Source organism: Coenobita brevimanus, chromosome 97 (genome assembly GCF_032717465.1).
Source record: "Coenobita brevimanus isolate Jiangsu-jjx chromosome 97, ASM3271746v2, whole genome shotgun sequence".
In the NCBI taxonomy this organism is placed as follows: domain Eukaryota; kingdom Metazoa; phylum Arthropoda; class Malacostraca; order Decapoda; family Coenobitidae; genus Coenobita; species Coenobita brevimanus.
The window spans coordinates 40,508,367-40,524,715 of NC_137050.1; the positions used below are offsets into that span (position 1 = coordinate 40,508,367).

General features: G+C 42.0%; 1 protein-coding gene across 1 annotated transcript in view; it reads left to right on the forward strand.

Moving 5' to 3' along the window:
• Positions 1-16,349, forward strand: part of LOC145413665 (uncharacterized) — a 135,032-nt gene that overhangs the window by 30,580 nt on the left and 88,103 nt on the right. Inside the window, exon 6 of the mRNA XM_080283322.1 lies at positions 7,620-7,754. Within this exon, the coding sequence (XP_080139448.1) occupies positions 7,620-7,754 (135 nt within the window). The remainder of the gene's footprint in view (positions 1-7,619; positions 7,755-16,349) is intronic.

A 16,349-nucleotide genomic window follows, 5' to 3' on the forward strand; every position in this document is an offset into this window, starting at 1 on the left:
TCTGTTACATAAATCCTTCCAATATCGCCGTGCTTTGTATAAATAATGGATTTAAAGGATATTCTAGTTATATCCAAAAATAAATCGCTAAGGAAGAGGTGTTGGGAGCTCCCTTAACCGACGAGAATGCAAGCCTTTGTGTAATGTACTCGAAAACACTTATTTCGTTTTGCAGCTTGTGTAATTACTTGGAAAATACAACATTACCAGTACCATCATGCTTTTCTACCCTCTTTCCCAAATTCATTAGGACGAGGTAATAATAGCGTATCTCGGTGTGCCTTGAGGGTAACAGCGGCAAAAAGGTTAGGAACACTGCTCTAATCACTAACTAAAGAAGTAGCTGAAGCCTTAGATCTGGGTTTCATCCCTCTCTGAGTCCAGCAAAACCAGGCAGACTATATAGTATGTGTGAATTACTGGAACTGTGAATTAAGAACAGAAGAAGATTGAGGTGGTGACAGTCCTCCTGGAAGGAAGGAAGGAATGATGTGATGGCATTGTGTGAGACCAAGATGAAAGGGAGTGGAGTGGATGAGTGAGGAGTGACATTTGTAAGGACAGATTCTATGTGAGTGCACGCGGAAGGAGTGAAGAGGGAGTGAGTCTACTGGTGAAGGCTGAATGATAGAAATATGGGAGATTATAAAGATATTAATTCAAGATGCATCTGCATCATGTTAAATTTAAGTTGCGAGAGTGTAAGTGGTTTTGGTTACTGAAAATGCATCGTTTGATGACAGAGACATGGATGAGAAGAGTTAATTTTGGAATCAACTGGGTAAAATGACTGAACACATTCCAGAGAGTTATAATCCTCACGAGGAGTGATCTGAATGTATTTTTTAATAAAAATCCTGTAACTGATTTGATGAGTTTCATTAGTTTGGAAACAGAAAACTGTATGGACTACGACTGAAAGATATGCGCCAGGAAAGGAAGCAGTGCGTAAGTAATTCTTGTTTTAAAGACGAACACGGGCATAAATACACATAGCATATATAGACAGCGAAGCAGTGAACGCTGATGGAAGCCTAATTGATTTGGCACCTGTTGAAAGATGCTTGGGTGTGTGATTGATACGAGAGTCGAAACGGGCAGATTGCCTGATCACATGTAAGATGAAATTAAGAGGTACCTGGAAAAAAGACAGATGACAGGGTTACCCAGAATTAAAGAATAAAAATGAAAAAAATAAATAAATAAATCAGAGCAATAGAAGATGAATATGAACAAAAGATAAGGATTTGCGGTTAGTGAGTTGGGGATAGATGAAATGATAAAATTCGTTGAGATCCTACAAAGTGTACGGCTCCATGTACTAAAGGTGTGTATGGTTTTGCATTGGTGTCATCTGGTAAGAAAGGCACAGCGTGGCGGGTGGTGAAAACCGAAGGAGCAGTGGAAGGATCAAGAAAGAAATGGACAGAATGGATGCAAGAAAGGCGAAAGACAGAGGGGATATGACGAAAGCGTGTAAAGAGATTATTTAAGCAGGGAGAAGTGACGATAATTTGAAAGAAAATATTATCCCGCGAATCAGGAACAGTGTTGGAAAGAAGTATAAAGTGAACGTGCAATAAAGGACGAAAATGTAAGGATGCTAAAAAATGGAAGTTAAATTAATATGGAACAAATGAAAAATTGATTTGAGAAGCTGATGAAGGGAAATGCCGACATTAAGGCAGTGGAAACAAGGATTGGATAAAGTGATGCACAGGAAAAGATACAGGTACCTAAAGGTGTGTAACTAGAGGAAGTGAAGGCTGTTGTGAAGTGATTAAAGGATGAGAATGCAGCAGATGTTGACAAGACACCTGCAGTATGATAAAGTGAAATGGAGAGTATACTGTTCATGAGAAATAATTATGTGAAAAAGCCTGGATGTATGGAGTTATATCGGTGGAATGAAAGGAAGCTAGAACATTTCCTTCGTATAAGAGTAACCATAGTAAATACACAAATAATCGTTCAAAACATATGTTGAGTGTCGTGAGCAAAATATTTGAAAGAATAATGATGGTAACTGTAATACTAGTGTCGGAATATCTGGTGATTGATGAACAGTGGTTTCTGGTGTGGTAGGGGATGTGTGGATCGAGTACTGGATTGTAAGCGTTTGTAACAAGGAAAATAATGGACACGGTGTGCATGAGGGACAACAAGATGTACGGTATATGGTGTTTATAATTTTTTAGACAGCATATAACAGAGTGAATATAAAGGGATTATGGAAGATGTTATGTATGTACGGTGTGGATGGAAAATGGCTGAATTCTGTACTTTTTTCTTTTATTAATAAATGAAACGAAGCTTTGGTATGAGTAGTTGAATGGCTGAGTGAGTGAGACACGGGCGTGTGATGTCACTATGATTGTCCAGTCTTTTTATCAATTGCCGTCTGTCTGTCTGTCTACCAGTACCGTACATCTATCTGTCTGTTTATCTATCTATATCTACCTACCTATCTATCTATCTGTTCGTCTATCTATCTATCTATCTATCTATATCTATCTATCTATCTATCTATCTATCTATCTATATATATATATATATATATATATATATATATATATATATATATATATATATATATGGAAGCAGATAGCTATATAAATGCCACAAAAAATGTCGTGACAGCACGGTACACATCGCCCGCCTGTTCCTTGCACTAAACAGTACATGGAATATATTCATGGAGGGAGAAAGAAGATGTGTTGCAGTTTGGCTTTAATACATTTATCCATTAGTGTTTATTCTTCTCACCCAAGGGAATCGCTATCATGCAGTTTGGCAAGCTAAAAGACAGTTTTTCAAAATACGTGAAATAATACATTGTTGGCCATCTTCACTTGTCTAAAGGCCCCTTGTGCTTTTCCTGTTATCTTGCAGTTCCAAAGTTGCCGAGCCCTCCGTAAACGAAGATTATCGCAACATTTCATCTCCCTACAGATCCCATTAGGTCCAATTATGAGAGTGTTGGGGGGGGGGGGAGATCAAAACTTGCAAAAACATATCAACCACCTCAGCACATGATAACATGAAGGTGCACCCAAAGCCAAAGAATGCAACACCTGCCTTCATCTTCGACAATTTACTCTCAAAATCTAATGACTTTTTTCTTGCCTAACCCTTAACACTTCCACAGGCCGTGGATGAAATAAGAAAAACATGTCTTAGCTGACTTTGTGCAGTGACCGTAACCTTTGACCTTTCCCCAGTGACCTTTGGCTGCTTGTCCTCAAATTCAAATCCTTTAATTCTCGATTTAGCCTGAAATATTCGACAAAGTTTTATCTCCATAGGATGAAAACTTAAAGTTGACCTTGCCTTGTGACCTTGACTTTCGAGGTATTGCTCTAAGAAGCTATGCATAAACCTCTTGAGTGATTCTCAACTTATCCATCAAGTTTGATCCAGATCACATCAAAACTGTTCTAATTATTTTGATTATATACAACCACACATGGTTTGAAATATGACTTTGACCTTTGCATGAGTGTTCTCAATGCTGAATTCCTTCGTTGTTGTCTTCCACCAAGTGTGGTTCAGAACCGATAAAGACTGAATTGACTTTGCCCTGTTACCTTGATATTTGACCTATCTGTGACGTTGACCTTTAAATGATTGTTCTGAAGATCGAATCTGTTTATGCTTGCCCTATCTTTAACCCTGCCACAAAGTTTGGACTAAATCAGGTTTACCTTACCATGTGACCATGGCCTTTGATCTTGGTCTGAAAAACAAGTGGTTTACTCCTTGACCAGCACTTAACCCCTCCAGCAAAATTAATTGAAATAGGGTCAAAACTGTTTCAGTTAACTTAACAATCACACTCATGGACCGAACTTTGATCTGACCCTGTGACCTTGACCTTGACTAAATATTCTCAAAACTGAATCATTTCACTCTTGCCTTATCTTCGCCCAAGTTTGACTAAACTGTATAAAAATTGTTATCTTGCTTGGTGAGCACATGGTCTAATCTTGTAACCTTGCTCTTTGACTTTCTGTATTGTTCTCCAAAACAATAAGTTTCCTCATGGGCTGTCCTTCAACCCTTCCACTCTGCTTGGATATAATCTGATAAAAAACTCTGAGTTGTTCTCTCTCTCTCACACACACACACACACACACACACACACACACACACACACACACACACACACACACACAAAATGCACATGCGCGCTGCTCAAAACATAACACCCGATGTTGTTCCGTGAGCTCAGGTGTTAAAGTCACACACTTGAGTGTAAATTTGGTACGTCTGGGAGGTGTGGCAGAGATAACATACATTGCCACTCACTGGGATCCCCCAAGTGACTGACTGAGAATGGTTCTTGGTTCAATGCAGCCGTTTACACCGTCACTGGCCAAGCACAACACTTGTCATGCCCGTCGGAACGGGCTCTTGGAATTCGTATCACAGAATGTCATGCTTTATACAACCGTTTCAATACATTTCTTTTCCCTGTGATGATTTGTGCAACCGTTTCAATACATTTCTTTTCCCTGTGATCATTTGTGCGTGCATGTGGCAGTGTTACGGAACTAGAGTAAAAGTGTGAATGAACATAGCCTAGGTCTCCTGTGCATGTTCATACACTGAGTCACTGATTCGAAATGTTCTGTGTGAACCCTGCTAAAGTGTTTATGCATGTGTATCCTTACCTTAGTACTGCAACTGTGACACATGTATGCAAAGTTTATTAGAGGGAGAAGAGAAATATTTGCTCTGAGGCAACTGAATAATTCCTCAGTATAACCACGTCTAGAGTATTATATTTATCTTTGGTCACCATATTACAAAGAAAAAAGTAAAAGATGGGTAATTTGAAAACAGCAAACAATGACGAAATTGATATCCAGAATGAGGTGCAAACCTCCAGTGTTTGAGACCAAAAAGTCAAAGGTCAAGCTCACAACAAGGTCACACAATTATGATCTGATTTAGACCAAACTCGATGAAAGGGTATATGATGAGACAAAGATGAAAGGTTTCGATTTTAAGGACGAAGGCTAAGGTAGGTATTTGATCCAGTAACACAAACTAATTTTTATTCGATTTAGACCAAATGGCGGATGGGCTGAGCTTCAGTCAATTATACAGAGATTAGACACTGCGAACAATAGATTCAAGGACAAGGTCGTGTGGAAAGGTTAATTCAAACAGAGTTTATCCTATCTGAACCAAGTTGTGTGGAGGGGCTGAGGGTCAAGGATACAGTAAATCAAGTAATTCAGTTTTGTGAACAATCAGTCGTTGGTCCAGGTCACTGGTTGAAGCCTTAATGTTCAGCCCTTAGATCAATTGTAGGCCGCAGGTGCTGGGTTCTTCGAGTGTTCTTTTTTGTTACTTCAAAGATCATGGCTTCCTTTTACTTTTTCTCGAGACCAGGGTAGAAACATCAAGTCTGCTGTGTTCCGTGAGTGCTGCATGTTACTGGGGATCAAAAAGACCAGGACGACACCGCTAAGGCCACAGTCAGATGGGATGGTGGAGAAATTCAACTGGACCCCGGGACAAGAACAGGCCAAGTACTGCATAGAGGGACAAACAGAATGGGACCAGAAATTACCTGCATTGCTGATGGCATATCAGTCTGCATACCATGAGTTTACCGGCTACACCCCGGCTGTTGACTTATTAATCGGAAGACTGCCTTGTGAAGAGCTGCCTACAGACACCTCCAGATATGTGATGCATCTTCTGGAAAGTCAGGCTGAGGTACATCATCAAGTGCAAGGAACCCTTAAAGTTTTCAGTAGAGGTGATGAAATGCAATTATGATGCGAAGGCAAGTGAGGTGAGGTTCAAGGATGGTGGCAGTGTTTGGTTATGCAATCCTCAGTGGAAGAAGAGACAGTCACCGAAGCTGCACAGCCCATGGGATGGGCCTTACACTGTGTTGGACCACTTATCAGATGAAGCGTACCGGTTTTGGGGAGGAAGGAAATCTCTCACAAAAGTGGTACACGTGAATGGTCTGGGCCAGGGCAGTACAGCTGGGACGTCTCTGAGGAATCGTGCTCACCCATAACCGAGGATGTCGAGGAGGACCAAGGAGCTGAAGTACAAGAGGATGGTGACAGTTTCCAGACGGAAGAAGTGAATCAGGAAGAGGACCAAGACATCCCTGGTGGAGTGGACTGTGTGGAGGAGCAGGGACGTCGTCGGAAGCAGCATAGGATAAGACCTGATAAGTCAGAGGACTATTTTATGTATAATTATGTGTTAAGTTTGAATTAAGGGTTATGTTTGTATATTTTGTGTAGTTCTGTCGGGACGACAAAGGAATAGTGTTGAGAAGCACGATTTGCTAGATAGAAAGTACTGGAAGGTTCTCAGTATTTCTCGTATTTTTTAGTTACGTGTAAGAGTTGCCAGTTATCCTGCTATTTGTGAGGGGAGATATTCTGTAAAGTTGTACATTAATTTTTGTGCTCTTTTTCTCTGTAATGTCTGATTTATGTGATTTTTAAATCATGTAATTTTATTTCAGTATGTATGCTAATTAATATAGAGTGTTATGTAGAGTAAGAAAACCCCTGGCATGTTTTGGACTTCACTTATTTGGTAACGGTAGGTGCTAGAGCAAACTAGAAGCTCCGAGAGTAATGCAAGACTATACAAGGAGGTGGAAGAGCCTAGGGGGGTGTGAGTTTAGTTCAGTGTCAGAGCAGCTAATGAAGATTGTATAGCTCCGGTACTTGTGAAAATAGTTAAGCGAAGTTGGCAAGCATTAAGTTTAATTATTTGGTGAATAATGATTGTGAGCTAAAGAAGCCAGTATTTAACTACCATGCCTGAGCAGATCTTGTTGTACGCCGAAAGGCTGACTATAAGAAGAACAACTCACTGGGCATCGTACTTCCTCTACTGAACTACTGCTGTTGGAGCCTGTGTCAGTGTGGGACGGGGATGTAACAATATGTTTCACATTTCATTCTCTGATCTTTGAACTACCACATTTAGCCCAGCTGTAACTTTCTTAGTAGTTGATACCCTTGTAACACCACACAAGGCACCAGCATTTCTGTATGCACTCCGTAAGCTTGCTAAATTCGTTTCCTCCCAATTCACTAATCCTAAATCACCCATTACCTTGAAGTCATAAAAAATTCAACTGTTATTTCTTTGTTGCTCCGCTTTTCCATCATCAGTCTTTGATTCTGAGAACTCATTTTATTCCAAGCTCCTCCCAGTTTCACCCTCATCCCACAGTAATCTGATCATATAAACCTTTACATCATCCTTTCACCATTCCTGTGTCAGCAGCACTTACAAGCATCTTTTTCTTTTCAAGCATATAAACGATCAGACTTCTTTCAGATATTCTTCAAGTCTCTCTGTACCATGCATATATATATGCACTTCTTTGTGCCTGATATATTTATTAGTAGAGAAAAATCAATATGTCCTTCAGTCACTCTCTATACTGTATAATTTGTCCCTCCAAAACAACCCTATACATCATTCACAAGATTTTGGTGTTGAACATTTTCTTCTCTACTGCATCATATAATGATATTGAGAAGAGTTGTAATGCAGTTAAAAGCATCTGTGATGTCAAGTATCAGATTTATCAGAAAAATTATTTTTTCAATGGATTTCAGATGATCGCGAGGATACCGAGACGTCCGATAAGGAAAGCATGAACTTAGTGATGGAAGGGGTGGCGCTTGTGAAGGAGATCCAGCAGGCCATGCAGAAGGAATTCATTGCCTTGAAGAGTAGCCTTCGAGCCCAAGGTAGTTGTATTTACCACTGAATGTGTACCATCATCATCATCATCATCATCATATTTTTCCCACCTGAAGACAGGGTGAGGTGGGACTCCAAAGCAAAAAGCCATGAAGGTGGGAACATTATCAACTTCATGCTCATCGAAATTGGAAATTGAATTACTGTGTTACATAAATCTTGGTGCCACAACAACTCGATCATATGGCATGAAAAAAACATATCTTGCATGCTAGAACAAAATCGATATCTCTATGAAGAAATACAGCTAAAATGATAACAAGATATATAAATAAATTCCGGTTACCTATAAAGGGAGTTGGAAGCCCACCTCCTTAAGAAGCCAAAAACATAGTCGGATAGCAATAGGCTCCTCCAAGCATTGAGGACCCTCCCGGGAATGATGACGCAAATTGCATCCTGTCAGCGTTGGGGTGACGAGCGTTTGATGATGTGATTATTGTCATTATCAGTTTTGGGCTGAAAAGCTACTGGTTAGGCAATTTTGGACAAAATTTTTTCGCAAAAGTTAGGTTCTAGTGCGTAATTGCAACAAACTTTGGTGCATCATAGGGGAGGGTGTCTATTTCAAGGCCAGCACTCTCAAATAGTCGGTGTTCTCTTCGCTCTCAGTAGAGCTGAGGGTTGGTTGCACGCAATTTTTGGCGATTTACTCGAAAGCTATTGGTCATATCGAAATTTCGAAAATACCCTGTGAAAGTTCATGAAATTCTGCATATAGACATATGCTTTGCTTTTGCATGCTGCAGGCAGAATTTTACACTAGGATGTTGGAAAGTTATTTGAAGATATTTTTACCCTTGAGCAAGTTTTATTTTCTCAGCATTTCTATACTTTCATTCATCAGTTTTGTGTTTTTATTAGCTTATCTTATACTACAAACATTATTGAAGATAATGGTATACAATTTATATCAATATAACCAATTTCACGGGTCAAATAAAATCCATGGGAATGTTTTTCTTTGTGTACCAGTAGGGGCTGCTCTCACTCCATTCTCTCTGATCATGTTCTTGAAACCTGTTAGTAACTTTCGGTACCTGAGAGAATTACCATGTTTGGTTAGGTATAAGTGGTCAAAATACATGATGAAAACACAGTTTTTAAAACCAGTTTTCCTGCATCATGGACATAGGAAATGTTTCGGGCCGCCACAGCCTAGTGGTTAAGAAAGCCAAAAACATCAGTCGGATAGCAAAAGGCTTCTCCATGCATCGAAGACAGGTAGTAGACACCATCCGTCTTTTTATGTCTACAGAGAAACCTCTGAAGCAGGTCCCCCAGACTCGGACACTTGACCAGCAAGTTACGGACAGTAAAGGGAACAAGGCAGTCATCACAATACACAGCTGAGTCTCACCACACATGAGGAACCCATGAGTAAGCCATGAGTGCCCAATGTGAGGCCAGGCAACAGCCACCTTTAATCGCCGAGACGTGGAGGAAAAACCCTCAGCACAACTCCCTCTGAAAAATTTCTTATTATGAACAACAGCATCCAACCACCTCTGCCAACAAGTATGAATCGCAGACATCAAGGAAGGTGTTATATCGAAAGTAGGAAGTGGGTAGTTGGAAAGGAATCGTTGAGAAGACGTGGCTTTAGCTTATGTATCTGTCCTCTCATTGCCCTCCACACCAACATACAGGAATCCAACAAAACTGGACAAGCTTACCACACCTCTGGATCATGAAAAGCCACTCGAGAATAGCAAGGACCAGGGGATGAGCTGAATTAAAGGAATCGAGGGTCAAAAGGGCGCTTTGAGAATCATTAAAACTCATAAAACAAGCCTCCTTGTGTGTTAAAATCAGCTGAAGGGCTAAAGTGACAGCAGTCAATTCCACAGTAAAAATAGAGGAATCTAGAGGAAGATTTCCTCCCCTCACAAAATTGGAGAAAACCACCCCAAAACGGACACCAGTGTCTGACTTTGAAATATCTGTACATACGGGGATGATGCCTCTGTGAATGGATGAATGTTCCAAAAATAGCTGATAGAAAACTAGAGAGATAGAAACTTGGCACCTTCAATATCTCTGCACACCTGAACCTCTGCAAGGAACCAAAGAGTGATCCTCGGGTGCCAGACAGGGGAGGCAGGCTCTGCGGAGACCTGAATTCCCCATAATCTGCCTGACCCTGTACCCAAAAGGATGCGAAGTGTGAGAATGAGAGAATATTTTTGGTGTGACACACAAACAGCAGCAAGTGAATCTGGCGTACGTCTCGCATGGTTCCTGCAACGAATGATTAGTGACTTATGCTGTAGATTTAAGGGAGGCACGCCAGCCTCCACCAACAAGCTAGTAATTGAGGAGGATCTGAAAGCACCAGTTGCAAAATGCAAACCAGCATGATCCACAGGATCGATAACACTAAGCTGGGGTACAGTAGCGGAGTACACCTTGCAACCATATGGAGGTTCAGATCCAACTAAGGCTTGATACATGTGCACGAGTGTCTTTCGATCAGCTCCCCACGAGGTGCAAGATAGTACCCTCAACAAATTCATTGCTTACATGCAAGACACACGTAGATAATTCAAATGTGAAACCCAGGTTAGCTGACAGTCGAATGTTAAGCCAAGAAACTTGGCCTCCTCCTCACACTGTAGCCAGTGCTCACCTAGAAATTAATCGGGGTCTTGGTCTGGGTGAATCCTCTTTACTCTACAGATGTGCATAGCTACAGTCATCTTTGAAGAAAAATGAAAACCTCTCTGGTCCACTCAACTGGCGACCCTGTCTGATGCTATCTGAATTCTTCTCTCCATATTGATAGGTTGTCCACATGAAGGAAAGAAGAAACCCCTTCAGGCAAGAAATTTATTATGCCATTGATGGCAGCAGTAATTAAAGGAACACTGAGCACACTCCCCTAAGGAACATCCACCTCCTGAACTCGAGGGATAGAGAATGAGGAGTCCACATGAACTTAAAACCTGCAGTTTGGCAAGAAGTTATTAAGGAACAATGACAGGTGGCCACGCAGCCCAAAACTGTGAAGGTGACTCAGAATGCCATGGTGCAATACCACATCATATGCCTTATCCAAGTCATAGAACACAACCACAAGATGACGAGATTCAAAAGCCTCACAAGCTGCCGACTCAGATCTGATGAGGTATGATGTACATCACATCCTAAGAAACCCAGTTTGTGATGGAGAGAAGAAACCATTTTCTCTAGATACCAAACAAGGCTCTTGATAACCGTCTTCTCAAACAGTTTGAACACACAAGATGTCAAAGAAATGGGACGATAATTAGAAGCATTAGAATGATTCTTACCTGGCTTAGGAAATGGGAGACTATATCCGTCATCCAATTAGTGGGCATTAAATCTTCATCCCATATCCTATTAAACAGATATAGTAAAAACAACAGAGAATCGTACGACAAAAGGTGAATCATAGCATAAGGAATATCATCAGGTCCAGGAATAGTCACTACACTGCTAGACAGCAGCAGGCAGTTCACGGAGAAAGATGAATGCATTATAAAGTTATCTCCACTAGACAGAAAGGACATACCTGACCGCTCCTATTAATGCTGGAAACAGATAAATGGGTTGGAGGGATCCAACTGAGCAACATTACGAAGGTGCTTTATCTGAAAGGCACTGGATACAGAAGATTCCTGAATCTGAAGTACCGGGGAAGGAGAAGGTGAATACTTGTCCTTAATTTTCTTCATCATCTTCCAGACTAATGGTAATCGAGTGGATGAGGTGACAGACGAGACATAGGTTCTCCACGAAGTGTACCTGCCGATAATGGGGACGAGCTTTCTTTAACTGAATTTTAAAGTAAACAGTATCTTTATTCCTTCTGTATCTCCGACTAGCAGCTTTGTAGACACTCCTTGCCAAAACACACTCTTCATTCCTCCAAGGCACAGGTTTCTGCAAAACTTTTCAGATGTTTGAGGAATGGAAGAAAGCCAGCCTGAAACATAGTAGATGTAAAATACTCTTCTGCATCATCAACACCCTGAAAATCAGGCACACTACAGTCGAGACCAGTGTTCCACAAACTCTGCCCAGTCAACCTTCCACAAACATGAGCAAAGGACAATCTACACCGACAAGGAGTTGCATGCTTTAACCACAATAGCGTAATGATCACTACCGTGCAAGTCAGGCAAAGTCTCACATGAGAAGTCCACCGAGTAATCAGGGGAAACCAGTGTGAGAAAAAAAAAAAACAGATAGCGTACCAGTTTGTACAAGAAAATGCGTTGGTCTCCCGTTGTCAGAAGAATCGGGTCTAAATCCACAATCAAAGATGCTAGGAGGTCACCATGGGAGCTACACAGAGTATCATCCTGCAAAGCATCATACCTATTTAGGCCACCTAGAAAAATGGCCTAGGACTTTGACGAGTTAAATGATCAAAATCGGCACGTGACACAGGTACAGAGGGAGGAAACTTAAGGCAACAGAATATGCAACTTTTCTCCATGTGTAACTGAATAGCCACAACCTGTAGGGGGGACCAGACAGAAAAAGAAGTGAATGGAATATCTGTATGGCATAGCATAGCACAGGCACCTCAAGATGATGGTGAGTAGAAAGCTCTATATCCTCTAGGAACAGGAAGAGGCCTGTCTCCAACCATAGATTCCAGAAGGCAGATACATAAGGAGTGAAACTCAGACAGGAGCACTTGAAGTTCCTCCCAGTTAGCTTTAACATCTGTGCAGCTCCACTGCAGAGCAACGTTTACTGGACCAGGCATAGTTGCTTACCTTAACCCCTTAATGGGAGGGACACGTGGACGAGGAAAGTTTGATGAAGGCTGTACAGGCTTTAATAGTACGGTTCTGTTTATCAGATCAAGCTGGATTGGCTTGATGAGCCTGTAGAACAGGTATAGGTGCTGTAGCATTTGTAAAGGAAGTGGAAGAGGGTGCAGCAATCCCCACACCAGCAACCTCCATCACATCCATGGCAGAGGAACCCTCACAAGCAGCGGTGTTAAGTTGTCCCTGACCGACCACCCTGGCAGAGTTAACTTGGTGGATTGTCTGCCAAGAGCGACTCTGAAGATCCCCTACCACGTTTCTGCACTATACAAGAATCAGTTTTTGCAGCAGACTTAGAGCTGGTAGGCAAAGGAACATTTGATCTGTGTAGATGAGCAGACTTGGATAGTGCTCCTGATAATGTGCCGCTTCCTAGTGTTGTATGACGAGCAGAAATTGATTCAGTCCCTGGAGAAGACTTGGTGCTGTGTAATGGTGATGAGTCGTGAGGATTGCCACTGGCAGGTCCAGCAATAATAGTTACAAGACACGACGTAGTAGAAGATGAACCAAAAATTGAAGAAAAGGGAACAGCATATTCAGCAATCAAGGACGTGGAAGCAATGTTGGGCAACACCACAAGGCATGACTCTGATATCCTTGCAGTAGGGACAGTTGGAGGACAAGGCCTCCTCAAAATGGACACATGACAACCCCTTGGCATGGGAACATAGACAGGACCTGGTCTTGCCACTTTAATTGACATCTCTTTGTCACGAGGGGAGAGAACCTCCAACTCAAATTTTTACCTGGCACAGTCCTTTGATGAAGTGTCGGAAGAGACTCCCCGCACTAAACACAGGATGGAGGGGAGGAACACTCTACATCCTCAAGGACACCTCAACACATGATGCAGATTTTCGGCAGGCCATTAGCAAGACGCCTGCACATGCAGTTGAATTGGCCAAACTGCTGGCAACGGAAGCACTGTCTGGGTAGAGGTACGTGTTAATTCACCTTGTAGCCATGCAATGCAGCTTTCAAGACGTCAGGCAGACGTACCACATAATTTTTTTTTTCCGTTAATGCAAGGAATTAGGAACCAAAGGCCAGGAGCCCACAAACAGTTCTTTCAAGAAAAAAACAAAACCAATACAAAAGAGAGCCAAATTCAAGATTCGTTCATTTTGAGATGCATGGACATACTGCGTTTAAAAGGCTGGAGAGCATAGGAAGTAGGAAATACAGACTGAGGGAGACAGTTCCAGAGCTGACCCTTTGCATAAATGAAGGACTGGGAATAACGGTTAACTCTTGCATTAGAGAGCTGGACAGAAAAGGAATGAGAGTCTGTTGTCAGACAGGTGCTACATGCTTGTCGTAGAGATGGAGGGATGCAAGCAGACAGTTCAGAGGAGCAGTTACCATTGAAGTAGTGATAGAAAAGAGATAAAGATGCAACAGTGCAGTGAAGAGGCAGAGGTTAAATGGGGCCAGTAAGAGGAGGAGAGATAATGAGACTAAAAGCATTTGACTCCACCGTGTTGAGAAGAGCTGGATGTGGGGAGCCTCCCCACACATGAGAGTTGTACTATACACAGGGCCGAACAAAACCCATGTATAAAGTCAACAACTGTGCAGGGGTAAAGAAGGTACGGAGTTGGCTTAGCACACCTAATCTCTTGGAAGAAGATTTGACAAGAGATGTAATATGATCTTTCTAGGATAAATCCCAAGAGAATGAAATCCCAAGTATGTTTAAGGGTGATGCAAGATTAAGCTGGATATTGTTAAAAATTAGAAGGTAATCCTGTGGAAGATTTTGTTGGGTTGATAGGTGTAAGGTTGTTGGTTCACTGAAAGCAGTGATAAGAAATTGGGAGGTGAGTATGGAAGTTAAGAAGTCACTGCATGATAGTATTGTGATCCCTACCCTGACATATGGAAGCGAGGCATGGACCTTGCAAGAGGGGAACAAGTCAAGAGTGAGAGCAGTGGAAATGAGTTACTTGAGAGAAGCATGTGGAGTGACGTGGAGGGACAGGTTGACGAATGAAGAAGCGAAGGAACGTTGTGGGGTGGATGTGGATGTGGTTGAGAAGATTAGGAGAAATACACTGAGGTGGTTTGGACATGTGGAGAGAATGGAGAATGAAAGACTGACTAAGAGGGTGTATGTAGGTGAGATGGAGGGAGGGAGAGGGAGGGGAAGACCGAGGATGAGGTGGAGAGATGGAGTTGAGAGGTATATGAGGGAGGGGGGGTGAGTTGGGGGGGAGGGTAGTCAAATGGTGGGTGACAGAGCGACATGGAGACGTTTTGTCTGCGGCCACCCTTTGCGGGATTAGGGCGTCGGGCTATAGATAGATAGATAGACAGGTGTAAGAACTTAGTCTGAAGCATTAAAAACAAGATTACTTCTAGCCCAGTCAAGTCAGACATTAGGTGTGACATAGACTCATCCCTTGTTTGTTGAAGTAACTGCTGAGATGGACGTTGCAAGAATCGAATGGAAAGGTGAAGGGTGGAATCATCAGTGTGTGAGTGGATAGGGTTAGATGTACAGCTTAAAGGTCATTGATGAATAAAAGGATGAGAGTTGGTGAGAGGAGAGAGCACTTATGAACACCACTGTTGATAGATCTAGGAGGAGAACGGTGGCCGTCTACAACAGCAGCTATAGAACGACAAGAAAGGAAGGATTTGAAGGCACAGATAGAAGGATAGAAACCGTAAGAAGGGAGTTTAAAATTTAATGATTCATGCCAGATGCGATCGAAAAGTCTTTGAGATGTCAAGTGCAATGGCAAAGCTTTTGCCATAGTCCCGAAAGGATGATGACCAGGAGTCTGAAAGGTAGGTGAGAAGATGGCCCGTGGAGCATCCCTGGCAGAACCCATACTGACGATCAGAAAGAAGATTGTGATAGGAAAGATGCTTTAAAATGTTTCTGTTATGAATAGACTTGAAAACTTTTGAGAAACAGGATGTTAACCCCTCCCATCCGGCAGATGTTGTCGCGAGCACTCCTCCAGCTGGGCATTCCAGAGAGAAATCGGAAAAATCGTCTGTTTTTAAACTTTATCTCAGTTAATACTGTACCAAATAAAACAAACAAGCTGTCATATTACTCATCAATCCTTCGACTTTAAGCTGATTGCATCAGGTGGTCCGTGAAATGTGTGTAGGGAGAGTGAGTGAGTGGGGAATGAGGGCATTTTTTTTTTTTTTTTTTTTTTTTTGCCGGTGTCCATATGCGTGGCGGAGGTTCGGTGACACAACTACAGTAAGGCTTACACTAGCCCTTCACAGGAATAACACTTCGATAACACTTCTAGAAGACCAAAATCCACTACAAACACTATTTACGTGAATACTTTTCCATAATCAGTCATACTTTTTTTTTTTTTCATGCGAGAAAGAAGGAACCAAAGGCCATGAGCCCGCAAGAACAGTTCCCTCCAAGAGAAAAACAAAATACAAGACAGAGCCAAATTCAAGATCCGTTCATTTTGAGATGCCTGGACACACTGCGTTTGAAAGACTGGAGATCATTGGCAACAGGAAATACAGACAGAGGGAGACAGTTCCAGAGTTGACCTGGTGCATAAATGAAGGACTGGGAGTAACGGTTAACTCTTGCATTAGAGAGCTGGACAGAAAAGGGATGAGAGTTTGCTGCTAGACGGGTGCTACGCACCCGTCGTAGAGGTGGAGGAATGCATGCAGACAGTTCAGAGGAGCAGTGACCATTAAAGTAGCGATAGAAAAGAGATAAAGGTGCAACAGTGCGGCGAAGAGACAGGGATTGAAGGGAGTCAGTAAGAGGAGGAG